This window comes from Balaenoptera physalus (assembly GCF_965194825.1).
Source record: "Balaenoptera physalus genome assembly, chromosome: 16".
NCBI lineage: Eukaryota > Metazoa > Chordata > Mammalia > Artiodactyla > Balaenopteridae > Balaenoptera > Balaenoptera physalus.
In genome coordinates this window covers 54,282,055-54,310,047 of record NC_138898.1, presented here as the reverse complement: position 1 = coordinate 54,310,047, position 27,993 = coordinate 54,282,055, and the positions used below count along the sequence as shown (strand labels likewise).

At 48.0% G+C, this 27,993-nt stretch overlaps 2 protein-coding genes across 9 annotated transcripts in view; one reads left to right on the top strand and one right to left on the bottom strand.

Moving 5' to 3' along the window:
• The window catches only part of TRAP1 (TNF receptor associated protein 1), a 53,998-nt gene extending 53,607 nt beyond the window's left edge, over nt 1–391 (top strand). Inside the window, exon 18 of the mRNA XM_082428698.1 lies at nt 93–391. Coding sequence (XP_082284824.1) covers nt 93–194 — 102 coding nt within the window. The 3' untranslated portion in view covers nt 195–391. The remainder of the gene's footprint in view (nt 1–92) is intronic.
• On the bottom strand, nt 352–27,979 carry DNASE1 (deoxyribonuclease 1). 8 transcript variants are annotated; one of them, XM_082428811.1, is made up of 12 exons: nt 27,870–27,979; nt 12,918–13,359; nt 10,562–10,714; nt 3,679–3,765; nt 3,073–3,220; nt 2,614–2,702; nt 2,349–2,432; nt 1,941–2,056; nt 1,630–1,742; nt 1,389–1,543; nt 922–1,018; nt 352–701 (listed from the first exon to the last, which is right to left on the bottom strand). In XM_082428811.1, exons 5-12 carry the CDS (start codon nt 3,217–3,219, stop codon nt 648–650), a joined length of 855 nt encoding a protein of 284 aa, XP_082284937.1. In that variant the 5' UTR covers nt 3,220; nt 3,679–3,765; nt 10,562–10,714; nt 12,918–13,359; nt 27,870–27,979; the 3' UTR covers nt 352–647. The 8 variants fall into 8 exon arrangements, with proteins under 8 accessions (XP_082284937.1, XP_082284936.1, XP_082284942.1 ...); XM_082428810.1 differs by having other exon boundaries at nt 3,073–3,765; XM_082428816.1 differs by lacking the exon at nt 2,614–2,702.
• Between the last annotated feature and the right edge of the window lie 14 nt (nt 27,980–27,993).

Sequence of the window (27,993 nt, the reverse complement as noted above, 5' to 3'; positions counted from 1 at the left end):
GCTCTTCCTTACTTCTCTCTTTGAGGTCCCTGGGTTGGGACCAGGCCTCGCTCACCCTCCCACTAACAACGAGGTGCTGCCTTGCCTTTCAGATCTACGAGAATGCCATGATCACAGCGGGGCTCGTCGATGACCCCCGACCCATGGTCAGCCGCCTGAACCACCTGCTCATCAAGGCCCTGGACCGACACTGACAGCTGTGAAAGCCCCAGGTCCTCCTGCAGTGTTAGGGCTGCAGGAGAGGGGACAGATGGAACCGTGGGACAAGGCAGCCTGAGACCAGTCATGGTGGGGGGGCAGGGAATGGGGACGATGACACAGGAAGGACTGGATGCTGCCGATGAGAACACCTGCTTTTGAGATGAGATTTACTTAAAAGGTATTTCTTAGACTTTTTGTCCAGACTGAGAAGGTGGGGTGCTCTGGTGACACAACCTCCAAGCTTACAATGGAAGTGGGTACAGTGAGGAAAAGTCTACCTTCCGTCCCCTTCCTCTAATTCCAGCTGCCACGGTGGTGGGGAGGGGGCAGGGGCACTCAGGACCAGGCACTGGTTTCCTAAACTCCATCCCCAGCCTTTGGCTGTGTTGTCTCAGTTCTTGGCAACAGGCTGCAGAGCGGAGGTCGCCGGCCAGGCCTCACTCACGTCAGGCTCTCTTCAGTGTCACCTCCACCGGGTAATGGTCGCTGATGGCTAGGGCCTGTGGGGAGACAGCCATGAGCACAGGGACGCCCAGACATCTAGTACTCTGCATTCATGCTCCTGAGGCCAGTCGGGATTTGGGCCTGGGAAAAGGAGACCAAGAGGCGCCCAGGGCCACAGACAAGTGGCTCTTTCAAGTCAATGAAAAAAGCAGTGGGTCCAGGCCTATGTTCCTGTGTCCCACGCCCCTATTAGAGCTACGTGACCAGGACACTTACGGTCTGGTCACTCAGTCCGTATGCAGCTTGGAAGTCAAAGGGAGCGGCTGAGTTGGGAACCACAGCACCTTGGAGCAGAGGTCCTGCAACCACGATCCTGCAGCATCAGACACAAGAGAAGGTCCCCTTCAGCCCACTGTCTAGCTCTGTGCACTTACTTACACCTCGGATCCCAGCATGTACCCCCAGCTCCTCACTCACTGTCACCCCAACACACTGAGCTGAGCAACCTAGGCCCCAAACTGCACACCACTGACCAACCCACATACCTGCCAGTGTAGTGTTATCCCTAAATGTGCTTCACCCCCAAACTAAGAAATGCCGCTCCTTTCATTCCATTTCCTAAGTGGACTGAGTGAAGCTCAGGAGGGTGTGTGTCACAGGGCTTGGGAACCATTTCTGAAGCTGGTCATGGAGGCTCCCTCATCCCTGCCTGCGGGCTCAGTGTGGGCCTGGGCCCTGCTCACCTGTCATAGGCACAGTGCGTGGATGTAACGGTGGTGTCGGCAGTGTCAGGAATCAGCCACTGGAAGTGGGGGCTCTTGTGCAGGCGGATGGATGACCATTGCGAGGGGGTCACGTAGCTGCAGCCAGCGTTGAAATCACCCATCAACATGATGTTCTACCAGGAGACACACACTGGTTAGCCCAGGGCAGAATGGGGACCCCAGAGCCCAATGCTGGGGATGGGGGGGGTGGTTGCCTCACCTCCAAGTCCCACTTCTGCCAGACATCCAGGTAGACATCATAGAGAGAGTTGATCTCAGCCACAGCATCCGATGGGGCCGCATGCAGGGGAACAATGGCAAACTCCTTGATCTCTGTGGAAACAGTCACACTGAGCCGGTGTGGGCTGGGCTCAGCCATGAGTCGGGCTGGGGTGGAGGACACCTGAGCCAGTCCTTGAGGGTGGACGTTTTCCTAAGTAACTCCAATGTAAGACCAAAGCACAAAGGGTGTGGGCTGCAGCACGAGAGAGCTTTCCAGGTGTCTTGGGAAGGGCTGGGCGGGGCACTCACGTGTGAAGGGGGAGGAGAACTTGACCACAGCTGGCTCTCGGCTGAAGCTGTCATTCCCACAGGGCTCACAGCCATCATCGTACTGGTAGCTGTCCAGCACGGAAACCTGGTCGGGTCTGCAGAAGGCCGGGCCAGAGGGCAGTTAGCCTTGGGCCAGGGCACCACCTTGTCTTGGTAAAGTCACTTTCTGCCATGTCAAGGTGGGCAGGGGGCCCGGCCTTAGCACCGCACAGACCCACTGGCCTGGAGCTCCTGCCATGTACCTCTGCACAGGCTGTGAGGCCAGCTCAGGGCCCTGCTCTGTGGCCCCAGTTCTCGCCCCCACACCTGGAGGGGAGGGGCTCACAGGCTCTCTAGAGCACACCCCAGCCTCCAGTCGGCACCCTCTGAGGAGGTGACCCAATCTACCTGAACAGGAACAGGTAGCGCTCCTTATAGCTGTTGCGTCCCAGCGGCTCACTGACCACATAGTGATAGGTGTTTGGGTCATCCCTGGATTGAGAAAACAAATGTCCCGGTCGGTGGGAGTCGGGGGGGGGGGGGAGTCCCTGGGGACCCTCCTGCCACCTATACATCTATAGCAGGGCTCCTGCCCACATCCCTATCTCTGGGGCCTTGCTGAAGTGGCATACCCTCTCCCATCCACGCCTCCTGGGACCCCACTGTCACCCACTGGTTGAGTCTGTCCAGCAGCCTCCCTACGGCCGTCAGGTGGTTGTCTCTGACCTCCTGGACGAGGGCGATATCATAGCGACTCAGGATCTGGGGACAAGGCCACAGTACTGCTAAGCAGGGCAGGCTGGGTGGAGACTGAGGCATCCAAGCCTGCCTGCTGTGAGTCACAGGGCCGACCTGCTCCTCCCAGACACCTTCCCGTCACGGCTTGGCCTGGGACTTGCCTGGGACGTGCCAGACGTCCCACCACCTCCAGCCGTGCACGGCACAGCAGTGACAAGGACCTGTCCCCTTGACAGATGGGCTGAGACCAGAGGCTTTCAATCTCCTCCCCCGATCACCACCACTGCCGATCGCCCTCAGGACTGACCACTGGCCCAGGGTTCCCAGGGCCTGTTAGAGGGCCCTCCCCTTACCCAACCCTGAGTCCCCTGGGGACAGGCCAGCCTGGATTTACCTGCACAATGTAGTTGGAGAGGGTAGCATTGGACATCTTGGTCTCCCCAAAAGTCCGGATGTTGAAGGCTGCTATTCTCAGGGACAGGGCCTGCTGCAGCAGGCCAGCCAGGGCGAACAGCACCCCCATCAGCCTGGCACCCCTCATTCTGAAGCAGGAGAAATGTTCACATGTGGGCCTGAGGGTGGCAGACTCAGCACCCTGGCCTCCCTGAGTCCAGCTGGGCAGAGCTGGTAGAGCCCAAGGCTGAGTAAACCCTGTCTTTGTGGGCTATGCCGAGCAGGCCAGGGTGAGCCTCTGAGCCCTCTCACCAGCGTGCAGAGCCAGACACCAAGCGCCAAGTAACAGGCACTGGATCTTCTCACTCCTCACCTGCCAGCAGATGAGCCCCTGTGAGGGTCGCCAGCCTAGGAAGCCCCTGCCGCTGTGGGTGGGGCACCAGCTCACCGCCCTCCCCGCTCCAGCCGCCCTCCCCTCCGGGATTGGCCAGGGCTCTTCCCAGGGTGGCCACGGTCACCAAGAGGGACTCCACGGGGCTTCTGGGCCTGGTACCCACCTTCCACAGGCCACGGGTCACACAGCCCTTGGGGCACCAGGCACACTCACCTGAAACTTGACTTTCACAAAGACAACAGGAATTCTGCCAAGAATCAAGAATTGACACTCTTCGGTACCAATTTTCTCCTTTCGCGGCTTTAACAAAAAATCCACAAAGTGTTAAGAAACACAACTGTGAGCTGCTGCAGCTCCAAATCCTCACACAGGAAATGTTCGTCCCACCTGGGGTTTTAAAGGTTTAGGCAGCTGTGACCTTTCCCAGGGTATCACCTGGAGGACAAAGAACAATAGCGCTGCCTGTGTGGCTTTCCCAGCAGGTGGGTAGCTGGCATGTGTTTATTTCAAGAGGTACAGGTCCTTGCTGCTGTAAAGAGCACCTGATACTTGCACTTGGTTTTAAAAAGTCAAAAAAAAAAAAAAAAAAAAAAAAAAAAAGCCAAAGGGTCTGTGTCCTTTGCCCAAGTTGCTCTCCCAGGGGTGGGGAGCAGATGCACTGGCTACTCCTGGCTGCAGGACTTGAGGTGACCTTGGAGCCGGCAGCCAAAGCCAGACATTCCATGTTGCAAATGGAGCCCATGGTGGCTGCTCTCCCAGGACCCCATCTCTCACCAACTCCAACCCCTGCTTCCTAATCCTTCAGTTGTGAAGGCTGCAAGCACCCTGGCCAGGAGTCGGGGCTCTCAACAGGGCGCACATGAGATGCAGCATCGGGGGCTGCAGGGCTGTGGGCACCGGGCACCAAGGAGGGACAGGGGCTGCAGAGTCCACCTCACTTGCCAGCAAGGCAGCAGGAAGCCTTCTTGTGGAGAGCCTGTGCATTTCACGCACAGGTGACAGGAGTGGCCGGGTCATAAGGACACTGTCAGGCAGCAGCTGAGGGTCTGTGCCAGGCCTTGGGTCCAGTCATTTCATTTGGAATCCTTGGCTTTCCCATTTGTATTCATTACCTGTGGCTGCTGTAACAAGTCAGCACAAACTTGGTGGCTTAAAATTACAGAAACTTATTCTCTAATAATCTTAGAGCCCAGAGTCCAAAATCCATTTCACTGAGCTGAAACAAGGTGTGGCAGGGCTGCACACACTCTGGAGGAACTGGGGGAGACCCTTCCTACCTCTTCAGCTTCTGGAGGCTCCTGGTGTTCCTTGGTTTATGGCTGCATCACTTCAGTCTCTGCCTCCATCATTACATTGCCTTCTCTTCTGTGTCGATTCTCCCCCCTCAAAGATACAGGTTATTGAGTTTAGGGTCCTCCCAGATAATCCAGGACTGTCTCCCCATCTTGAGATCCTTTTTTGCCGTGTGAAATTCATAGTTTGCAGGGATTAAGACATGGATATATTTTGGGGGGTATTATTCAGCCCATCACCCCATCCATGGGGGCTCTGCCCCATTTTGGGGTTGGGGGTTGTGGTCTCCAAGGACAGCCCTGCAACTGGGAAGGCTGGGTCCCTCTCTGGAAAGGAAGGGTCTTGCAGTATTAAGGGGAGTGTAGGGCTACGGGGGACTGGGGGTCAGGGAGCAGGAGGGGCCTGAGGGGAGCAGTCAGCAGGAGCCAAGGTCAAAATCAAAGTGCCATGGATGTGGTCAGCTGGTCATGAAGTAGGACACAGAGGGATTAAAAGCAACTCAGAAAGTAAACCAACTTCAACAAGACCAGAACCCCCTGAAGTAATGAGAACATGCTGACGGACAGCTCCAGCAGTCAGTAGGAATGCCAGTCAGCTCGTGTGTACTCTGATAAGGCATCTACAACGTGGGGCCACGTGGCCTGGCCCTCAAGCTGCCAGAAGCCCCACTGCAGCCTTTTGCAAAGGTTTGATTGCTGACTCTCCTGTTTAAAATCCCCGAGGCTTCAAGTGTGTCAAAATCCAGACCCCAACCACCAGGCAAGACCATCAATGTATTCAGTGTAGGTGCCTTGACACTTTTCTTCCATAGGTATCTTTCCTGGACACACAGTTGCCAGACCTTTTCAGGGGAGCATGAGAGCAAACCAGTAGGCGGCAAAGCCATGGCTCACACAGAAGACACCCAGACCCCCCAGTTTTCAGCATGTGGGACACAGGCACCTGTCTGTTGGCACCCCTGTCCCCCTCTCAACCAAATGCTGCCCCTTCTCTGGGAGGTGCCCTCCCTCCCCAACCTGTCAGAAGAAAGGTCCCAACGGTGGCCTCACTTGCACGAAGTGCCAAGCTCTGCTGCCATATTGGTTGCTCTAAGTCGGGCCCACAAGAGAGGCAGGCAGCACAGCTGGGAAGAGCCTGGCCCAGGAGTCAGGGATTTGGGGCCTAGACCAGGCTCACCCACCGCACCTTCAACCACTTTGAACCTCAATGTCTTCATCTATAAAATGGGGATAAAACTGTCACTGCTTTCCTCTTAGGTTTGTCTTAAGGATCAACAGACATAACATTATTCTACAGAAGAATCATTTCACATCTTAAAAATTCATCTTATCCCTAAGACCAGTAACCTTCTCAGCTGTTATATTTCCATCACCCTTTTAACTCTCCCTCATGGACGTCTTCTCCATTTGTATCAGTCAGCTGTTGCTGTGTAACAAGCGACCCCAGAATTCAATACGTATGGCAGTATGCATTTTTTTTCTCATGCTCACAGGTCTGTAGGTTAGCTGGGAGGGCTCTGCTCCCTGGGCCTCCCTCTGTGGGGGGAGGCACTAAGCTGAAGGGGCTTCAGCTAGCCAGGGTATGCTCTTCTAACATGGTGGAAGGTGGAAACTTCCAGAGAGGTGAACAGAAATACATGATGCCTCCAGAAGCCTAGGCTCAAAATTTGCATGTTGCTACTTCTGCCCACATTCTTTTGGTCTTAGCAAGTGACAGGGCCAAAGCCAACACCAATGGCAGAGTCAGGGGTACACTCCTCCTGCGCCCAGCTCCACAGCAGAGACAGAATGGGTGCCAGGGAAGGGAGGAAGCCCAGTGCTGCTGGCATTTTTCAATGTCACATCAGCAGGGAAATGGGTGCAGACAGCAGACCGCTTTCTCTGATCAGGGCGAGCTATTTTTACATCAACCCTGAGAGTCTGCCACCCTCTTTAGTTAAACTAAACCTGTTCAGATACAGGAAGGGGAAATGACGCATCACACTGAAGTAATTAAGTTGGAGTCAGGTCTTGAGTTCTGAGGCGTTTTAAATCAAAGGATAGGGCTTCCCTGGTGGCGCAGTGGTTAAGAATCCGCCTGCCAATGCAGGGGACACGGGTTTGAGCCCTGGTTCAGGAAGATTCCACATGCCGCAGAGCAACTAAGCCCGTGCGCCACAACTACTGAGCCTGTGCTCTAGAGCCTGTGAGCCACAACTACTGAAGCCCGCCCGCCTAGAGCCCATGCTCCGCAACAAGAGAAGCCACCGCAATGAGAAGTCTGCACACCGCAACAGAGTAGCCCCTGCTAGCTGCAACTAGAGAAAGCCCGTGCACAGCAACAAAGACCCAACTCAGCCATAAATAAATAAATAAATAAATTTATAAAAAGTAAATAAATAAAATCAAAGGATAAAGAAAAAAAATCCTCTAAGCACCGAAGCTGGGAACACAATAGCTTCAAAGGGACATTTGCCATGTGCAGGCTGTTGGGCTGTGAGGGCAACAGTGAGTGCCACAAGACCCACTGAGCCATCCCAAAGAATTGGTGGGGGGTGGGGGGTGACTTGCACACCAACATGTGGCCCAGGAGAGAGGACGTCCACAGACCCAGAGGGAAAACGGAAGGGCACAGAGCTGCAGTTTCTAAACAATGCACTGAAGAACCCCCAGCCCACAGTGAACTTGCAGGCACAGCAGGATGCCTTTTACTTTTGAGGAAAACGGTGATACTAATAAACACCTCTGAACACTTCATGGTTTCAACATCATATCTTGCTACACTCCTTTCCGCTATTTCATGTCTGCAAAGCTAGGTTTCTGGCAGTTATTGAAAAAGCAATTACTGTGTAAGAATCAATGTGGAAAAAGCAACAAGGGTGGCAGTGTCCAATCTGATTCCAAGATTCAAGAAGAGCTGACAGGCACACGTTCCACCCATAATTACAGTTACTTAAAAATTAAGTGAAAAAAATTTTAAGTTTACATTATTTTCCAAATATCTACTGTAAGTTGCTAGGATGTCAATACTTAACTTGTTTGGACTTATGTATTTAAAAATGGAACTATTAGGTACTTCTTTTGGCCTATGAGTCCCTTAAAATAATTACTGAACCTTAACTAGAGGTGCTCTGAACTGTGAGTTTGGGAACCTCTAGATCTGACATACACAGCGGGTATGCCCCCCTCCCACTATGGCCCTGCCTCCACCCAGATGCTCAGATACCTGAGGCTCATTTGGGTCCCTGCTTTCCCTCAGCCCCACCCCAAATGCATCCTGAGTCTACAGTCCCCTCTGGTTCTGCAGCTGTGATACCTGTCCTTCGCTGAACACAAGCAAATCCACCCATTGGTCTCCCTGCTCCCAGAAACTCTCCCCACAATCCAAGTATCCACATAGCACGCAGCACATCTTGCAAATGTGCAATCAGATCACCTTTTTCTCCTGCTTAAAATCTGTCATCGGGGGACTTCCCTGGTGGTCCAGTGGCTAAGACTCCATGCTCCCAATGCAAGGGGCCTGGGTTCAATCCCTGGTCAGGGAGCTAGATCCCACATGCCGCAACTAAAGACCCCACATGCCGCAACGAAGTTCCTGTGTGCCGCAGCTAAGACCCAATGCAGCCAAACAAATAAATAAATAATTTTTTAAAAAAATCTGTCATCGGTTTCTCATTGTCCTTATGAGGAAAGCCGGGGCCTACCAGGACTTGTGCGATGCCAGCTCAGGGCGCCGCTTTGCACGCAGAGCTACCCACCCTGTCATTCCAGTTCAGCTCACCATCACCTCTTCAGGGAGGTTGCCCTCTTCCCAACCCAACCCTGCCACCAGCGTGGTCCCAATGTCATCTTTTCCATGACCCTTATCACTTGTTTTCCTTGTTTTAGTGTTTGCTCTTACTTGCTTACACCAGTTGAAGGCGGCCTCTGGACTAGAAGACAATCTGCACAGGAGCAGGGACCTTGTCTATCTCATCCATGCAACTGACCAGGCCTAAAACAATGCCTGGAAGGTAGAAGGCTCTGTGCTCACCTGTTCCTCACCTCCTGCCCCGCAACCTCCCATGTGAGAGAACATCCCTTCCTCATGGACCCTCCAGAGAGAACCCAGCATGGCTTCCTCTCCTGAAGCACAGGAGACACTGCAGGGCGTCCAAGTGGCTTCTGGGCACTTGTCCTGAGCTGACCAGAAGCTCCCAGGAGCCAGTGGCTGTTGTGTCCTCCCTCACCCAGATTTGACCTGGATTCCTCCTCTCCCCTCAAAAGGGGTGTTTGCTGACCCCAAGACAGAGCATTTTAGAGGACAAAGGGGCTTCCATCTTTTACTTGAGATAAAAGGCCGGTGTCTTTGCTGTGACATTGCTTTAATCCATGTCAGACCGCCTGTGCAGGTCAGCAGTCATCTCTCAGCTCAGCCACTGGCCTTGGCCCATGACCCCACCTTAGCTCACCATCCCTCTTGAATTTATTTCTGTTCATTATAAGGAAATCATTAACCCAGGATGGAAAATTTCTCAGAACATGCGTGTGAACTGCTACAATCCACAACAGTTTCAAGGTCAAGCTCAGCACAGCCCCGACCCTGCTCCCTCACCCCCAGCTACGCCAGTGCCCATCATGTCAGTGGAACAGGGAGCACTCGGGTTCCATGGTCCACGAGCCTGAGTAGCAATGTGCACACCCCTTGCAAATCACAGACAAGCCTTCCTTGGTTCCCCGTCCCACCAAAGGCATTTTCTAAGGTGTATGTTGGAGAGATTAGCATACCTTTAGCCTGAGCCCATGAGCACAAACAAGCTCATGTCCCTTTTGCCTAAGACCCTTAAAGATTTCACTAGAGTCATGGAGGTCCAATGACTAGACTCCCAATGTGCTGGTAATGTTTCCAACAAGGCTGCAATGGAGAGCGATCCCCAAATTCCCAAGCCCCCTCAGTCTCTCCCAAGCACAAAGAGTCTCCTCAGCAGGCCCCCCCGCCACTGCCCAACGGGTCTACGGAAGGGCTCAGAGGGCCCAGGACAAGGAAGCTCACGGGATAGTGCGAGCTGGTCACGGTGGGGTTTGCAGAGATATTTTCTATTGATCTATCTTGCAGTTCACTAGTCCTTTCTTCAGCTGTCTCTCGTCTACTTTTAAATCCACCTACTGAATTTTAAATTTCAGTTATTGCACTTTGAATTTTCATTTAATCTTTTATGAATTCTAATTCTCTGTGAAACTCTCCATCTTACCTATTTCAATATGTTAGTTATTTTAAAGTCCATGTCTGCTAACTCCAATATCTTACTTCCTGTGGGTCTGTCACTCTTCCCCCCCACTCCCCCCATCCTGTTTCTCAGTGTGCCTAGTAACTTGACAGAGTGTCAGGCACTGTGTATGACAGAATGGTTGAGGATCAGGATGGTGTCTCCCTCCAGGGTGGGCAGCAGAGGGGAAGGCCACCTCAAGCCACTCCAGGGCTCAGCTAACGCTAAACTCATTCCACAGTCCTTGTAAAGTCCAATCTACCTGTGGTCCCCAAAGGTCCAAGCTGAGAGCCTGGTATTTCTTAGGGCCATTCCTCCTTGGCAGGCTCTGAACTCTTCCCTAGCATCATGAAACTGCCAAAAAGCCAGCTCTGCTTTTTTAGCCACTTTCTGCTTCTCTGGCCTCCTTCCTCTCAGGGATCTTGGCCCTCAGGTCCCACTGCCTCAGCAGGCCCAAACCCCCAGCTCAGTCTCCCCAGTCCCGCAAGATTACGCAGAGCTCCTCTGGCTTCTCTGCCTCTGAGCAGCTGCCCCTGCCCAGCCCCAAAGGGAGAAGCCAGTGCAGGAAATAGGACTCACCTCTTCAAGCTCCCCTCTGAGCTGCGGGTGCCAGGGTAGTGCTCCAGTCCTACAAGCAGATGCCTTCTGAACTATGGCCAGTTCCTTGAGTCCTCATCAGGCATTGGTCTGCCATAAGCCACTCCACTGCCAGAAGCAGTCTGTTTTCATTACCTGGAATGAGTCACTGAAGTAGAGAGCTGGAGAGGATATGGTTGATAACTAGGCAAGCTGGTCCAACTAGCAGGCCGCGTGGACATCTCTGAGCTATAAATGTCCTGTGCAGAGGTATGCCACCCAATAAGAGGCGGCCAGAAGGGAAACAGACCATCCCTTCCTGCCCGACCAAGAGTCTCTGGGACTGAAGATCTCCATATCCTGTCTGAAACCCACAGCATTTGTTCTCATCAGCCCACTCCTAAAAGTGAAGATGGCGTAGTGTCAGGACATAGCAATTCTATATTCCATAAACTTGTTCTACAGCTCCTCAGAGAATGGAGCATCTGTCCTCAGCTCAGGTTTACTACCTCACTCCTAGAGAAGAAGACTTGGGGCCTGCAGACTGCCAGCTCCAGGCCTGTTTCCTTTCTGGGGACTCTGCACCCTTAGCCAGATGGGCAATGCTGGTTTCTGAGAACTGTAAGTACCTGCTGTGCTTCCTGCCCAGGACCAGCCACGGGGCTTATCTATAGACACTATAGTTTATTTCACATTGACAGTTTCAACAATGTTTCCCAAAGGGGATCCTGCCTCAGGACCTTTGCACTGTTCTACCTGAGCACTCTGCCTCCAGATGGCTACATGGTTTGTCCCTCCCTTGACTTGAGCCTCTGCCCAGATGTCACCCTACCATAGCATCCTACTTAGTAGCAGGTTTTGTCCCACTGTTCTATCTCCTTTACCCTGCTTATTTTTTCTTGCCCACCAATCACATCTAACATACAATGTATGCTCAGTCTCATCCCACTGGACATAAGTCCCACAAGAGCTGGGGCTTATGTAGCAGCACCTAAACAAGGCCTGACAGGTGCTCACCAACTACTTGCTGAATGAAAAGATGAATGTCAGGCAGGGACTTTGACAGAACAATGTCTTTAGATGCTCCAACCTCTTCAGCTGCTCTGGTTGTGCCCATTTAAGTGTGAGCATCTCACACAAGAGGAGCCCGACTTGGTCCTCCCTGATGACTAAGTAAAGGAACAGGCTTCTGCCACTGGCCCAGGCTCCTCAGCCTCCACATCCCAAATCCTGGTAGGATGGAGACACGTAACCAAGAGTGATAAGGGAGCACCAAAGTTACAGCTCCTAACAGGAGGGGAGCAGAGGGGAAGGAGGCTTCCCGTGGGGTAAGTGGCCGTCAGAACGATACTCAGGTAAAGCGCAGCCAGATAGCAGAGAGCTCAGAACAACTCCGTCCTGTCATGGAAGTCCCAGGCAAAGGCTGAGGATTGACCCTAGAGAGGAGGTGGTGCGGGCCCATCTCCATGGAGAGGAGGAGGCTGCCCACGCCTGAGCCAGAGCCCAGCAGGACTCTCACGAGGATCTACGGCCCCAGGGGCCGATGCCCGTGTATGGTACAGCCCCACGATGCAGTAGCCACCACAGCTCTCACCACAGACCCTCAGACCTGAGTCCCAAGTGCAGTGTGTCTTTCCAACTCTGCCTACTCCTTCCTGGATGAGCAGCTAGGTAAGGCTGGTACCATGTCTTCCCTACCTCCCCTGGTCACCATGCCTACTAATCATCAGCCTCTGCTCACCCTCCATTCTCTAAGCATCTCCGGACCTCAGAGTATAGGACATTGAGCAATGTGGCCCCACCAGTGAGGAGAAGACCACGGTCCCTGAGCTCCCCTGGGTACTTCTCCCTGCTCCCGCTACCACGGGAAGCTGTGAGCTGTAATGTTCCTATAACTCAGCTTCTCTTGGGGGTGGGGACACGTGCAGTGAGAGCCTGTGGGGGGCTCAGTCATGTGAGGAGAAAGGCTCCCACTGAACCATTCTCCCCCCGCGCCTCAGCTTCCCCCTACCCAGCCTCCAGGGCAGTCACCTCATCGGGCCTGCTGTGAGGGAAGGGTGCTGCACTTGTCCTGCCCAGGCCCCCCACCAGTGTGAGGGCTCCCCAAAGGGCCTGCCAAATGTGGGCAGACATAGGGCCCTGCCCCCACTTCTCTACCCAAAGGTCCAGACACTGCCCCAGTGAGGGGGCCTGAGGCATGTAGATTCCTGGCTACTAGAAGAGAATGTGCCCCCAGGAGAACAGGAAAGGCAGCCGCAGAGACCTCTGCCTCCTCAGGAATCGTAGGGCTCAGGGCTCTGGGGAATGGCACTGGATCTCACCCCACTTCTATACCAGCTTAGAAAACATGTCCACTTACCTGTGAGGCTGGCTTTCCAGACTCTCTTCCCCAGGGCCTGCATAAAAGCATAGCCGCCAGTCAAGGGACAGGGCCTCAGGCAGGAGCAGCGACGACCTCAGGATGCCAGGAATGAGCCCAGTCCAGCGCACTCCCACCTGGTCTTCTGGCCAAGGCCAGAGGGGCCTGAGGCGGGTGCCTTGTCGGTCTGGCTCCCCATCGTCCAAAGACTGCTGAAGTCGTAGCAGGCCATAGAGGAGGCCTACGCAAATGCATTGGTGATCGGCTGTTTCCTCACTTGGGCTCCTGTGAGGAGGCACTGATCTTCGCAGGTGCCTCAGCCCACAAATGACACAGTGCGGAAAGCAGGTAAAATGCAAATTTGCTGGGGAGCCAACACCAGACTGCCACCATGTCACTCCCTCACAGCCTGTGCCATCTTGCTGCTCCCATTCACACGTGACTGGTTTAAAAAGAAGAAAAAAGGGAGCGTTAATAATGTCAGTCAACTTAGCTACAGGGTACCAACTTGTCCTGAAATTTCATCAGGCTGTTGCATTTGTTTGTGTGTTTATTCACTCATTCAAGATGGAGTAACAGGGGCCCTAAACAACAAGAAAGCTGGACAAGAGATGATGTGATGGTTTTCAGTCACTGGATAAGTACAGGACAGTGATCCCAGGGAGAAGGGACACCAACACACTGAGCCCTATGATTTTTGTGTGTTTGTGGTGGGGCGGGGAGGGGGGGTGGTGTTGCACCATGTGGCTTGTGGGATCTTAGTTCCCCAACCAGGATTGAACCCGGGCCCACAGCAATGAAAGCACCGAGTCCTAACCACTGGACCGCCAGGGAACTCTGGGCCCTATGACTGACCAGCCATAGCTGAGGCAGTTTCTAGGCTACAGTGCAGGGAAAGGAAACTCAGACCTGGCTGTCTCCTGAGTGGACGAGACACTGAGGAGGTCAGGGAGGTCCAGGTGGCTAGAATGTGTACAGCAAAATGTTGGGGAGCAGGGGGCCGTACAGAAAGCAGAGCTCCAGAATCCAAAGAGGATTCCCTCGTGTCTTCAGCTAAGGACAAGTCTGTACCTGTGTAAGAAAAGCTATGTGAGGAGGCTGGGGCAAGAACCCCTGGAAAGGAGCAGACAGAACAATCCCCAGAGCTCACACAGGAAGGGAATAAACTGTGTTCCCACAAGCCACCATGGAAAGACTTCCTCATTCACAGGGTATTGGGTAGAATCTTCAGAAGGGCATCACCCTTAGTAATGAGGCTAAATTAGCTGTAGACCAAAGGCAGCTCTGGACCACCCTAACGCAGCTCGGGAGCAATCCTCTAAAGGATCAACTGATGCCAAGGAACTTAACTGGGTGCCAGACCAAGATTAATACTATTTGAAGGAATACAACAAAACCCAGCAACCAACAACATAAATTTACAATGTCTAGTAGCCAATAAGGAAATTGCCAGGTCTATTGATCAGGGTACAGCCAGGGGACAGATACCACATGGTATTTTAAACAAGGGAAATTTAGTATAAAGAATTATTAACTATTTATAGGGAATTAACTAAAAGGAACCAAAAGGGAACTCTATAGAATACCCTAGGGTGAAGGGAGGTATACAAGAGAATGACTCAGAGCTGCGAGATCACAGCTCACTGGATGGTGAAGTTTACTGGGCTGTCCCAGGCCAAGGCTGGGGGCTGAAAGCCACCTGAGAGGGTGCCAACAGAATTAGCTGGGAAGCTGTCTGCAGAGAGTGCTGGGAAGCCACCAGGGTGGAGGTGCTGATGAACTCACTAGAGAGCTGCCAGGAGTCCAGCTGGGGTACCCATGGAACTTGCCTGGGTTCCACGCAAGTGCCTATCCCCTTCCAAATATATAAAGAGCCTCATCGCTGGCACCCAGGCAAGTGCTGCTGAATTTGCAGCTAGGAAGCCGCCTGAGAAGGTGCCACAGAAATTCACTGGGGGTGAGCCAATGTCACAAAACAGGAATGAGCAAAGCACAAAGAACCAGGATGACAGGCCCTTTCTCCTCCAGCGCCCTCCACTGACAAAGGTTAGTATCAGGCTAGCTGGCAAGGGAGGAATGTTCCAGTATCACAAGCCGGCGATGAAGGGTGGATTGACAACTGCTATACCTGGCATATGAAAAAGAAGAAAATATGACTTATGACCATAAGAAAAAGCAATCAATAGCAACTGACCTAGAAGTGACAGATATAAAGGAATTATCAGACAAGGACAATAAAACAGATATTATAAACATGTTTCATAAATTCAGGAAAGTAGGGGGAAACATGAGCATAATGAGAGAAATGGAAGCTATAAAAAAACCTAAATGGAACTTCTAGAGATGGTATAAATATCTGAAATACAAAAACACACAGTATGAGATGAACATCAGATCAACACTGAAAAAGATCACACAACTCAGGACTTCCATGGTGGTGCAGTGGTTAAGAATCCACCTACCAATGCAGGGAACACAGGTTCGAGCCTGGGTCCGGGAAGATGCCACATGCCACAGAGCAACTAAGCCCATGCGTCACAACTACTGAGGCCCATGTGCCTAGAGCCCATGCTCCGCAACAAAAGAAGCCACTGCCATGAGAAGCCCGCGCACCACAACGAAGAGCAGCCCCCGCTCGCCGCAACTAGAGAAAGCCTGCACACAGCAACGACCTAACGCAGCCAAAAATAAATAAATAAATTTATTTTTTAAAAAAGAGGGGCATTACATAATAATAAATGGGCCAACTATTCAAGAAGACATAATAATCCTTAATGTGTATGTACCTAATAACAGAGCTTCAAAATACATGAAGGAAAAACTGATAGAACTGCAAAAAGAGACAGATGAATCCACTATTATAGCTGCAGACTTCAACACCCCTATGACAGAAATGGACACATCCAAAAGGCAGAAAAGGACATAGCTGAACTCAACAAAACCATCAATCAACTGGATATAATAGATATCTATAGACTACTTCATGCAGAAGAATATTCATTCTTCTCAAGTTCACATGGAATATTCACCAAGATAGACAACATTCTGGGACGTAAGACATATATTAACACATTTAAAAGAACAGACATCATACAATGTATGCTCTCAGTCCACAACAGAATTAAATCAGAAATCAGTAACAGAAAAGGAGCTGGAGAATCCCCAAACACTTGGAGATTACATAACACATTCCCAAATAACACATAGATCAAAGGAGAAATTAAGAAATGTTTTGAACTAAATGAAAACAAAAATACAACTTATCAAAATTTGTGAGATGCAGTGAAAACAGTGCTTAGAAGGAAATTAATGGCATTGAATCCATGTATTAGAAAAGAAAAAAATATCTGAACTCAATAATCTAAGCATCCACTTCAGGAAACTAAAAAAAGAAGAGCAGGGCTTCCTTGGTGGTGCAGTGGTTGAGAATCTGCCTGCCAATGCAGGGGACACGGGTTCGAGCCCTGGTCTGGGAAGATCCCACATGCCGCAGAGCAACTGGGCCCGTGAGCCACAACTACTGAGCCTGCGTGTCTGGAGCCTGTGCTCTGCCACAAGAGAGGCCGTGACAGTGAGAGGCCCGCGCATCGCGATGAAGAGTGGCCCCCACTCGCCGCAACTAGAGAAAGCCCTCACACAGAAATGAAGACCCAACACACCCAAAAATAAATAAATAAATTTATTTAAAAAAAAAAAGAAGAGCATATTAGTTCCAAAGTAAGCAGAAGAAAAGAAATAATGAAAATTAGAGGAGAAATCAATGAAGTCGAAAACAAGAAATAGAGAAAATCAAGAAACCAAAAGATAGTTCTTTGAAAAGATCATCATTAAACCACTAGCTGAACTAAGAAAAAAAAGAGAGAGGACACATATTACTAATATACAAAATGAAAAGGGGACATGACTGCAGATCCCATGGGCATTAAAAAGATAATAAAGGAATACTATGAACAACTCTATGCCCACAAATGTAATAACTTAGAGCAGGGGTCCCCAACCCCCGGGCCATGGACCGGTACTGGTCTGCGGCCTGTTAGGAACCGGGCTGAAAGCAGGAGGTGAGCGGTGGGCGGGCAGGTGGGCAGGCAGGCGGGTGGGCTAGCGAGCAAGCGAAGCTTCATCTGCCGCTCCGCATCACTCCCCATCGCTTGCATTACCACCTGAACCAACCCTCCCTCCCCACCTTGTCCGTGGAAAAACTGTCTTCCACGAAACTGGTCCCTGGTGCCAAAAAGGTTGGGGACCGCTGACTTAACAGGAAATGAACCAAACCTTGAAAGCACAATCTGCCAAAACTCACACAAACAGAAAGAGACAATCTGAGTAGGCCTAGATCTACCAAAGAAATGAACAAATAACCTTCCAAAACAGAAAGCATCAGGCCCAGATGGGTTCACTGGTAAATTCTACCAAATATTTAACAAGAAATTATACCAATTTTCCACAGTCTCTTTCAGAAGGTAGAAGCAGAGAGAACACTTGCTAACTTATTCTGTGACATCAGCATCACTCTAATACCAAAACACATTACAAGAAAAGAAAGTACAAATTAATCTGTCTCATGAACATAGATACAAAAACGTTCAACAAAATATAAACAATTAAAATCCAAGGACTTCCCTGGTGGCGCAGTGGTTAAAAATCCACCTGCCGATGCAGGGCACACGTGTTCGATCCCTGGTCCAGGAAGATCCCACATGCCGCAGAGCAACTAAGCCCGCGCACCACAACTACTGAGCCTGCGCTCTAGAGCCTGCGTGCCACAACTACTGAAGCCCGTGCACCTAGAGCCTGTGCTCCGCAACAAGAGAAGCCACCTCAATGAGAAGCCTGCACACCGCAACGAAGAATAGCCCCTGCTCGCTGCAACTAGAGAAAAGCCCACGCGCAGCAACAAAGACCCAACACAGCCAAAAATAAATTTTAAAAAATAAAATAAAATAAAATCCAAACACTGCATAAAAAGAATTACACATCATGACCAAGTGGAATTTACTCCAGGTATGAAAGGCTCGCTCAACATTCAATAATCAATTAAGATAAATTCTCACACTGACAGGCCAAAGAAGAAAAATCACATGATCATAACAACACACATTAAAAAAAAGCATTTCACAAAATTCAATAGTTTTAAAAAAAACCATAAAAACTCAGCAAACTGAGAATAGAGAGGAACTTCCTTAATATGATAAAGATTATGCACAAAAAATCCTACAGGTTGGGACTTCCCTGGTGGTCCAGGGGCTAAGACTCTGTGCTCCCAATGCAGGGGGCCCGGATTCGATCCCTGGTCAGGGAACTAGATCCCACATGCCAGAACTAAGAGTTTGCATGCCGCAACTAAAGATCCTACATGCCACAACGAAGACCCGGCGCAGCCAAATAAATGAATAAATATTAAAAAAACAAAAACAAAAAACCTACAGGTAAGGAGTGACATCAGCAAAATGGACGACTAGGAAGCTCTAAGCCCTTGTTCCCACAGAGACAACAAAAAACAATCCAAAACTGGCTGAACTAACTTTAGAGGAGATCTGGAGAACAGTCAAACGTCTATAGCAGCCAAATGAATGTGCAATCAGTGCCCACCCGCCTTGGCATGGCAGTGTCTTGGTCTAGAGGAGGCAGCAGACCAGTTCCCAGTTCCCTCCCGGGCAGAGCTGACCTTATTTGCAATGTTCTAACCAGTCTTGGGACTGTCTGAAGGACTGATCTCTGTCCACCTAACTTGAATCTCAGGCAAAGAAAATCAACAGGCACTAATCATGAAGGCTACAAGGATTTCAGACTCTGAGATGCCTTAAGCAAGAGCTTATGAATGAAGACATACAATAGATAACCTATGGCCACAAACAGAAGCTGGAGATGAGACTCTTGGGAAGTTAAGACATTCAAAAACAGCTGTGTATAAAGAGGAAATGAAAAAAGCCACACACAGACGCAGGCAAAACAAATCCTCAGAGACGACCTTAAGCTTTCACCTGGGCTGATTCCTACGCTCAAAGCAAGTCCAGTCAATCAGTGAAGGACTGCCCAGGCACAACAGAGCCAGCCTGCAAGGACAGGGAAAGGTGGCTGTTTTTTTCAAATACCTAACTTTCAACAAAAACAATAAAAGGCAAACAAAGAAATAGGATAACATGGTTCATCCAAAGAACAATATAAACTGGCAAAAACTATCCCGGAGGAAGCATAACATAAGATTTACCAGATAAAGACTTTCTAACAGCTATCTTAAATATGCTCAAAGAGCTAAAGGAAAACACAAAGAGGGAAAGCAAATCTGGAAAATGATATTATGAACAAAATGAGAATATCTACAAAGAGAGAAATTATAACAAAGAACCAAACAAAATTCTGGAGCTGAAAAATATAATAAATGAATGAGAAAATTCATAGAGAGGTTCAACAGCAGATTTGAGCAGGCTGACAAAAGAATCAGAGAACTTGAAGACACATGAAATTATTGACTCTGAGGATCAGAAAGAAAAAAGAATGAAGGAAAGTGAACAGATGGACTTCCCTAGTGGTGCAGTGGTTAAGAATCCACCTGCCAATGCAGGGGACACGGGTTCTATCTCTGGTCCGGGAAGATCCCACATGCCGCAGAGCAACTAAGCCCGTGTGCCACAACTACCGAGCCTGAGCTCTAGAGCCTGTGAACCACAACTACTGAAGCCCGAGCACCCTAGAGCCTGTGCACCACAACTACTGAGTCCATGCTTGCAACTACTGAAGCCCCACGCACTCTAGGGCCCGCATGACGCAACTACTGAAGCCCGTGCGCCTAGAGCCCGTGCTCTGCAACGAGAAGCCACCACAATGAGAAGCCCGTGCACTGCAACAAAGACTGTCCCTCGCTCGCCACAACTAGAGAAAGCCTGTGCGCAGCAACGAAAACCCAACGCAGCCAAAAATAAATAAATAAGTTCATAAAAAAAAAAAAGAAAGATATCAAAGCAATAGACTAACTTTACACCTTAAGGAAATAAGAAAAGCAAACTAAACCCAAAGCTAGCTGGAGGAAGGAAATAATAGAGTACAGTGGTAACAGAGAAAAACAAAACAACAGAGACCAGTTGCACTTCTATACACTAAAAATGAACAATCCTAAAATGAAATTAAGAAAACAATCCCATTTACAATAGCATCAAAAAGATTTAAAATATTTGGGAATATGGGGACTTCCCTGGTGGCACAATGGTTAAGAATCTGCCTGCCGATGCAGGAGATACGGGTTCAGTCCCTGGTCCAGCAAGATCCCACATGCAACGGAGCAACTAAGCCCATGCACCACAACTACTGAGCCCGTGCTCTAGAGCCCACGAGCCACAACTACTAAGCCCGCGCGCCACAACTACTGAAGCCCACGCACCTAGAGCCTGTGTTCCGCAACGAGAAGCCACCACAATGAGAAGCCCACGCACTGCAACAAAGAGTAGCCCCCACTCGCCACAACTAGAGAAAGTCCACAGGCAGTAACGAAGACCCAACGCAGCCAAAAACAAGTAAATAAATAAAATAAATAAATTAAAATACTTGGGAATAAACTTAATGAAGGAGGTGAAAGACTTATAAACTAAAAAATACAAATCATTGATGAAAGGAATTTAAAAAAGACATAAATACATGGAAAGACATCTCATGTTCACGGATTGGAAGACTTAATTTTTTTTTTTTAATAAATTTATTTATTTATTTTGGCTGTGTTGGGTCTTCGTTGCTGTGCGCAGGCCTTCTCTAGTTGCGGTGAGCAGGGGCTACTCTTCGTAGCAGTGCGCGGGCTTCTCATTGTGGTGGCTTCTCTTGTTGTGGAGCACAGGCTGTAGGTGCATGGGCTCAGTAGTTGTGGCTTGTGGGCTCTAGAGCACAGGCTCAGTAGTTGTGGCACATGGGCTTAGTTGCTCCATGGCATGTGGGATCTTCCCGGACCAGGGCTCGAACCCATGTCCCCTGCATTGGCAGGCAGATTCTTAACCACTGCACCACCAGGGAAGTCCTTAATATTGTTAATAAGATGTTAGTACTACCCGAAATTATCTACCTATTTAAGCAATCCCTATCAAAACCTCAATGACTTTTTTTTTTTCCACAGAAATAGAAAAACCTGTCTTAAAATTCATATGGAATCTCAAGGGACCCCCAAATATCCAAAACTACCTTGAAAAAGTGGAACAAAGTTGGAGGTGTGTCTCAAACTTCCTGATTTCGAAACTTAGTACAAAGCTACAGTAATCAAAACAGTGTGATACTAGCATAACGACAGATTTATAAACCAATATAATAAAGAGCCCAAAAATAAACACTTGCATAAGGTCAAGTGATTTTCAACAACAGTGCCAAGACTATTCAACAGGGAAAGAACAGTCTTTTCAACAAATGGTACTGGGAAAACTGGATGTCCACATGCAAAAGAACAAACTTAGCCCCTTGCCTCATTTTATAACAAAAAATAACTCAAAATGGACAAAGACCTAAATGTAAGAGCTAAAACTATAAAACTCTTAGAAGCAAACATAGGGTAAAACTGCACAACATTGGATTTGGCAGTGATTTCTTGGATATTACACCAAAATCACCAACAAAAGAAAATATAGGTAAACTGGACTTCATTAAAATTAAAAACCTTTGTGCATCAAAGGACACTATCAGGAAAGTGAAAAGACAACCATGAAGTGGGAGAAAATATCTGGAAATCATTTATCTTATTACAGTCTGGTATTCAGAATATATAGAGAACTCCTACAACTAAACAACAAAAACCAAACAACCAAATTTAAAAATGGGCAAAGAAAAAAAAAAATGGGCAAAGGACTTGAAGACATTACTCCAAAGAAGATATGCAAATGGCCAATAAGCACATGAAAAATGCTCATTATCATTAATTAGCAGGGAAATGCAAATCAAAACCGTGATGAACTATTACTATCCACCCATTAGAATGGCTATCATTTTTAAAAAATTACAAGTTTTTATGAGTATATGGAGAAATTGGAATCCTTGTGCACTGCTGATAGGGATGTAAAATGGTGCAGCCACAGCGGAAAACAGTATTGAGATTCCTCAAAAAATTAAACATAGAATTACCATGATCTAGCAACTTCACTTCTAGGTCCCCAAAATGGAATGATGAAAAAGTTCTGGAGGTGGATAGTGTGTGGATAGTGGTGATGGTTGTACAACAGTGTGAAAGCATTTAATGCCACTGAGTTGTATACTTAAAAATAGTTAAAATTGTAAATTTTATGTTACATATATTTTATCACGATGAAACACCATTCAGCTAACAGCATACTTAACAGTGAGAAATTAGATGCTTTCTTGCTAAGATCAGGAAGAAGGTAAGAATGCCTTATTTTTACCACTCCCATTACTGGAAGTCCTAGGTAATACGACAAGAAAAGGAGATAACAGTTATACAGATTGAGAGGGAAGAAATAAAATAGTCTTTGTACATAGATGACATGATTCTCTATGTAGAAAATCCCAACGAATCAATAAAAAAAACCCTCCTAGAACTAATAAATGACTATGTCAAAGTTGGACAATACAAGATTAATATACAAGGGGCTTCCCTGGTGGCACAGTGGTTAAGAATCCACCTGCCAATTCAGGGGACCCAGGTTCAAGCCCTGATCCGGGAAGATCCCACATGCCGCGGAGCAACTACTGAGCCTGCACTCTGGAGCCCATGTGCCACAACTATCGAGCCTGCATTCTAGAGCCCACGAGCCACAACTACTGAAGCCTGTGCGCCTAGAGCCTGTGCTCTGTAACAAGAGAAGCCACCGCAATGAAATGCCCGTGCACCGCAACAGAGTAGCCCCCACTCGCCACAACTAGAGAAAGCCCGCATGCAGCAACGAAGACCCAATGCAGCCAAAAATAAATAAATAAATAAATTTATTTAAAAAAAAAAAGATTAATATACAAGGGTCAGTTGCCTTCTTATCTACCAGCAACAGGACTTCTGGTTTCTAGTTCTGCATGTGAGGAGCCTGGAAGTCACCACTCTGTCCTGAACACCTTTTTTTCAACTCTTCTGAGCAAATACCCAAGAAGAGAATTACTGGGTCATATGGTAATTCTATGTTTACCCTGTTAAGGAACCACCAAACTGGTTTCCACAGCAGCTGCACCATTTTGCACCTCTAGGAATGTATGAGGGTTCCAATTTCTCCACATCCTCACCAACACTTGTTTTCTGTTTTGGGGGTTTTGGCTTTTTTTTTAATGGCTGCCCTAATGGGTGAGAGATGGTATCTCACGGTGGTTTTGATTTGTATTTCTCTATGACTAATGATGTTAAGCATCTTTTTATGTGCTTGTTAGCCATTTATATATCTTCTTTGAAGAAATGTCTATTCAAGTCCTTTGCCCATTTTCTTTTTTTTTTTTTTAAAGATTATTATTTTTTTAAATTTTATTTATTTTTTGGCTGTGTTGGGTCTTCACTGCTGCACATGGGCTTTCTCTAGTTGTGGCGAGCGGGGGCTACTCTTCGTTGTGGTGAGTGGGCTTCTCATTGCGGTGGCTTCTCTTGTTGCAGAGCACAGGCTCTAGGCGCGCGGGCTTCAGCAGTTGTGGCGCATGGGCTCTAGGGCTCACGGGCTCTAGAGCACAGTCTCAGTAGTTGCGGTGCATGGGCTTAGTTGCTCCGCGGCATGTGGGATCTTCCCGGGCCAGGGATCGAACCCGTGTTCCCTGCATTGGCAGGCAGATTCTTAACCACTGCACCACCAGGGAAGTCCCTCTATCCATTTTCTAATTGGGTTGTTCCTTTTTGTTGTTGAGTGGTAAGAGCTCTTTGTATATTGTGGATACCAGACCCTTATAAGATATATGATTTTAAAATGTTTCCTCCCATTCTGTGGGTTTTCTTTCCCCTCTCTTGATAGTCCTCTTTGATGCACAAAAGCTTTAAATTTTGATGAAGTCCAGTTTATCTACTGAATTCTTTTGTTGCTTGCTTGTGCTCTTGGTGCTCTATCTAGAAACCACTGTCAAATCCAGGGTCATGAAGATTTACCGGTTTTCTTCTATGAGTTTTATGGTTTTACTCTTACATTTAGGTCTTTGATCCATTTTGAGTTAACTTTTCTATATGGTATGAGGTAAGGATCCAACTTCATTCTTTTGCATGTGTATATTCTGTTGTCCCAGCATCATTTGTTCAAGAGATTACTGTTTCCCCATCGAATGGTCTTGGCATTCTTGTCAAAAATCAATTGCCCATGAATGTATGGGTTTATTTCTGGGCACTTAATTCTATTCCACTGACTTGAATGTCTATTCTTATGCCAGTAGCACAGTCTTGATTACTGTAGCTCTGTAAGTAAGTTTTGAAATCAGAAGTGTGCATCCTCCAACTTTGTTCTTTTTCAAGATTGGCTATTTAGGACCCCCTGCAATTCCATATGAACTCCAAGTTTTTCCATTTCTGCAAAAAAGGCTATTGGGATTTTGGCAGGTATTACACTGATCTGTAGATTGCTTGGGGGGAGTATTGCTATCTTAACAATATTAAGTGGAAGATGACTTAATTTTAACATCAAAATTATGAGTGGCATTATCAACTTTATTAAGGAGAATGCTGTTCTGCAGTTGAGGTCAGTATGTCTGCATGCAATCTCCCCTCAAACTCATCTAGCAAAATTAACATAAGTATATATCACACAAATGGCAGCAGTGGTAGACAGAAATGCAGCATAACCTAGAATGACTTTTGTACACTTTGACATGTGAAACAGTCATTTCCCCTCTGGATTTCAACAATTTTGGCAGTGTAGGAAACAGGATTATACAACAGTAAATAAAAGCTTATATGACCAAAGAACTGAGAATATAGACAACCCTTCCCTTGTTCAATCTGCCCTCTCCCCAACCCCTGCCAAGATAAATGAGAGGCAGCTGGGCAGGTTTTGGTTTTGTGATTTATAACCAAACCACAGACCTGGGAAAAGGGCCTGTCACTTCTTTCACAGAACTGTTTAAAACATTAACTCTGTGGAAGATGCCAGAAGTTTCCAAAAAGGAAATATTCCAGGAGAGTAATGAAGTAATAATCATAGCATATTCAACCTTTGCCTGTTTCCCCTGGACCCCAAATCTACTCCTATGGGCTTCTATGGGCTTGGAAAACAGAGCCTCTACTTGGAATAACACTCTTTACATTGTGTCTAAATTTTTCCACACACTTCTGCATCTATTCTCTTTCTGAAAAACCATGTAAAGTTTATCAAACATAAGGACAATTCTGACCTTTTAATATATTAAATGTTCCTTCATGTCGCTGGCTTTAGTGTTTTGGCAGGGAAGTCCTGCCACAAATGCTGGCGGGGAGCAAACATGCAGTATTCCCACTGAAATAACATGGACTCGATAACATTGTTTTTGGATACTGTCCCTCAGCTTAGTCACACTGGGTGACTCCTGTAATTCCAGTGGAAGAGTGTGAACCTCAGAGCTTCTGCTGGAGCTAAGTAATAACTGGGTCCAGGTCAAGGGGGCTCCCATGGTTCACCTTGGGTCAAAGAGAAAGCTGCCCCAGAACTTTGTTCCTTGAAGGGAGGAATCATGTCTAACTCTAAATTCCAATCACCCCTCACTCAGCTTTTGGCATCTCTTTTATATTTAGCCTATAGGATTTGCTCAGTAGGTATCGGCTAAATGTAGTGACCATCAGTCTCTAACTTAGAGACCATCAGAATCATCTGTGAAACTTTCAAAAGACACAGGCTGGGAACCCTACCCAAGGTTTATTTAGCAGGTCTAAGGGTGGTGTCCAAATATTCCAGTTTAAAATATTCCACAGGTAAATCAGTTGAGAAGCTAAGGTTTAAGGAACACTCCCCTCTCTAAACTACACTTCAATAATTCATTTTGCTTAAAATGGCCAGATTGAGCAGGTGACAGAGGGGAGAAAGGGAACAGAGTTTTCTTCCCCAGCCTTCTAAGAGATTTAAATCCTAAATTGGAGAAAAATACGCATCACCTTCACAACTGTCCTTCACATCATCCCAGCCATGTCCCCGTGCATTAATCAATTTTTTTCCCTGTACTGTATGATGTTTTGACATCTTAAAAATCTCACTGGTGGGGAAGAGACTAACCTTCCCAGGACTAGCTAATTCCCAAAGATAGTAATCAATTTACTTGGGAGCAGCCTCTCATGCACACTCATCAATTCCTTTATCTCCCACAGATGAAGTCAATATTGCCCCTGCCCTGAATCATCCCAGGCCAGGTACCAGGCAACTAGGGACCATCCCTATAGCCCAAAGCCCACCATAATTACTCAAACTAGCTAGTCCTAAACTGTTTACCCTGCCCTGTCTTGCCTTTTTCAGTGAATAAGACTCCAACCTAGGCTTTCCCTTCATTCCTGCTTCTGTCTCCTGACCAAAACCATGCCACAGCAAGGCATGCCCTCTTCTCTCTGGAAATGTAATACATTTTTCTTTCAATGGCACTGGCTTCTCCGTGTTCTCACCCAGTCACCTCTTATAAATTAATATCCCACTGGTACAGATCAGACACTCCACCCCTACCACTCTTGTGCTGTCTACTTAGCTAATCCAGTTGGAAACCATATTACAAACTAACTTAGGTTTCCAAAACCAGAGAGCAAGTAACACCTCCTAGCACCTTCATACACAGAAAGTTCTTCGAAGTCCTATTAGCATTTGAAACTCAACACTCAGAACTAAATGCTGTATGACCCAGCAATCACTCTTAGGTATATACCCAAGAGAACAAAAACACAAACACTCATACACGAATGTTCACATGACCATTAGCTGTAATAGCCAAAACGTGGAAACAGTCCAAATGTCCATCAACTGATAAATGGATAAATAAAATGTCGTATATCCATAAAGGGGAATATTACCCCATCATTAAAAGAACTGAAGAACTGATTCATGCTACATGGATGACCCTTAAAAACATTACATTAAGTAAAAGCCAGACAGAAGGCGACATATTGTACGATACCATTTATATAAAATATACAGAATAGGCAAATCCATAGAAACAGAAAGTAGATTGGTGGTTGCCAGAGGGAGTAAGGGGTAATAAGGAGTAACTGCTCAGGGGTACAGAGATTTCTATTTGGGGTTATAAAATGTTCTGGAATTAGATTGTGATGATGGTTGCAAAACCCTGTGAATATACTAATAACCAACACTTTAAGAGAGTGAATTTTAAAATATGTAAATTATATCTTAAGGAAAAAAAGCTAAATGTATTAGCTCCCTTCCAAAACTACTCTTTCTCCTATGTTCATTATTTCAGTAACTAGGACCACGTTCTACTCAGATGCTCAGGCCAGAAACCTATAATTTTTTTTTTTTCCAAAAACCTACAAATGTTAACTAATTAGGTCACGGCAATTCAAACGTCTTAATATCTCTCCCTTCCCCCACTGCAACTCCTAATTCAGGCCGCGCTCATTTCTCGCCTTCATTACAGTAGCTTCCTAATGGGTCTCCTGGCCTCCGGGCTTGCCTCTCCAGATCAATTTTTACATTGCAACTAGAACCTCCTTTAAAAACAAAATCTTTACCGGCTCCCAATAACCCCAGGTTGAAGTTAGAACCTTTAATAGATTTATAGTCTCTCAGACTTCAGCCCGCGGTGAACCTCTCCAGCTTCACGTTCCCCTCACGCCCGGACAGCCTGCACCTGGCAGCCTGGAGAGGGTGGGTATCACCTCGGCCCCGGCCCGCAATGGGCGACCCGCCCTCCAGGCCTCAACCTGCTCGCCAGCGTCTCAGGAAGATCTTTCCTCACCCCCCACCCCCCGCCCCCAGCTCTGGCGCCTCCGTTTACCCGTCGGCTCCTCAGGCAGGTACGCTCTGAGGGGCCGCCAATGAATCCGCATACATTTCCTGTGTGAACCGTGGTGCACCCAAATTTCAACTTAAAACTGCGGCGGAGCCCTAAACTCACCCCAAGTCTTCCTCAACACTTAACAGACTTTGCCGGACGCCGCCTAGAAACGCAGCCACATGGCCCTCGGGCGCCACGCTCCGCCTAGTCCCGCCCTGCGCGATGTGGGCAGGTTCTCTGCTGC

Coding starts and splice junctions, on each gene's coding strand:
- DNASE1 (XM_082428810.1), bottom strand. CDS start 3,219: ATGAGGGGTGCCAGGCTGATGGGGGTGCTGTTCGCCCTGGCTGGCCTG. Junction 2,057..2,348: donor CGCTACCTGTTCCTGTTCAG/GTAGATTGGGTC, acceptor GGCCTTCTGCAG/ACCCGACCAGGTTTCCGTGC. Junction 1,544..1,629: donor GGCAGAAGTGGGACTTGGAG/GTGAGGCAACCA, acceptor GTCTCCTGGTAG/AACATCATGTTGATGGGTGA.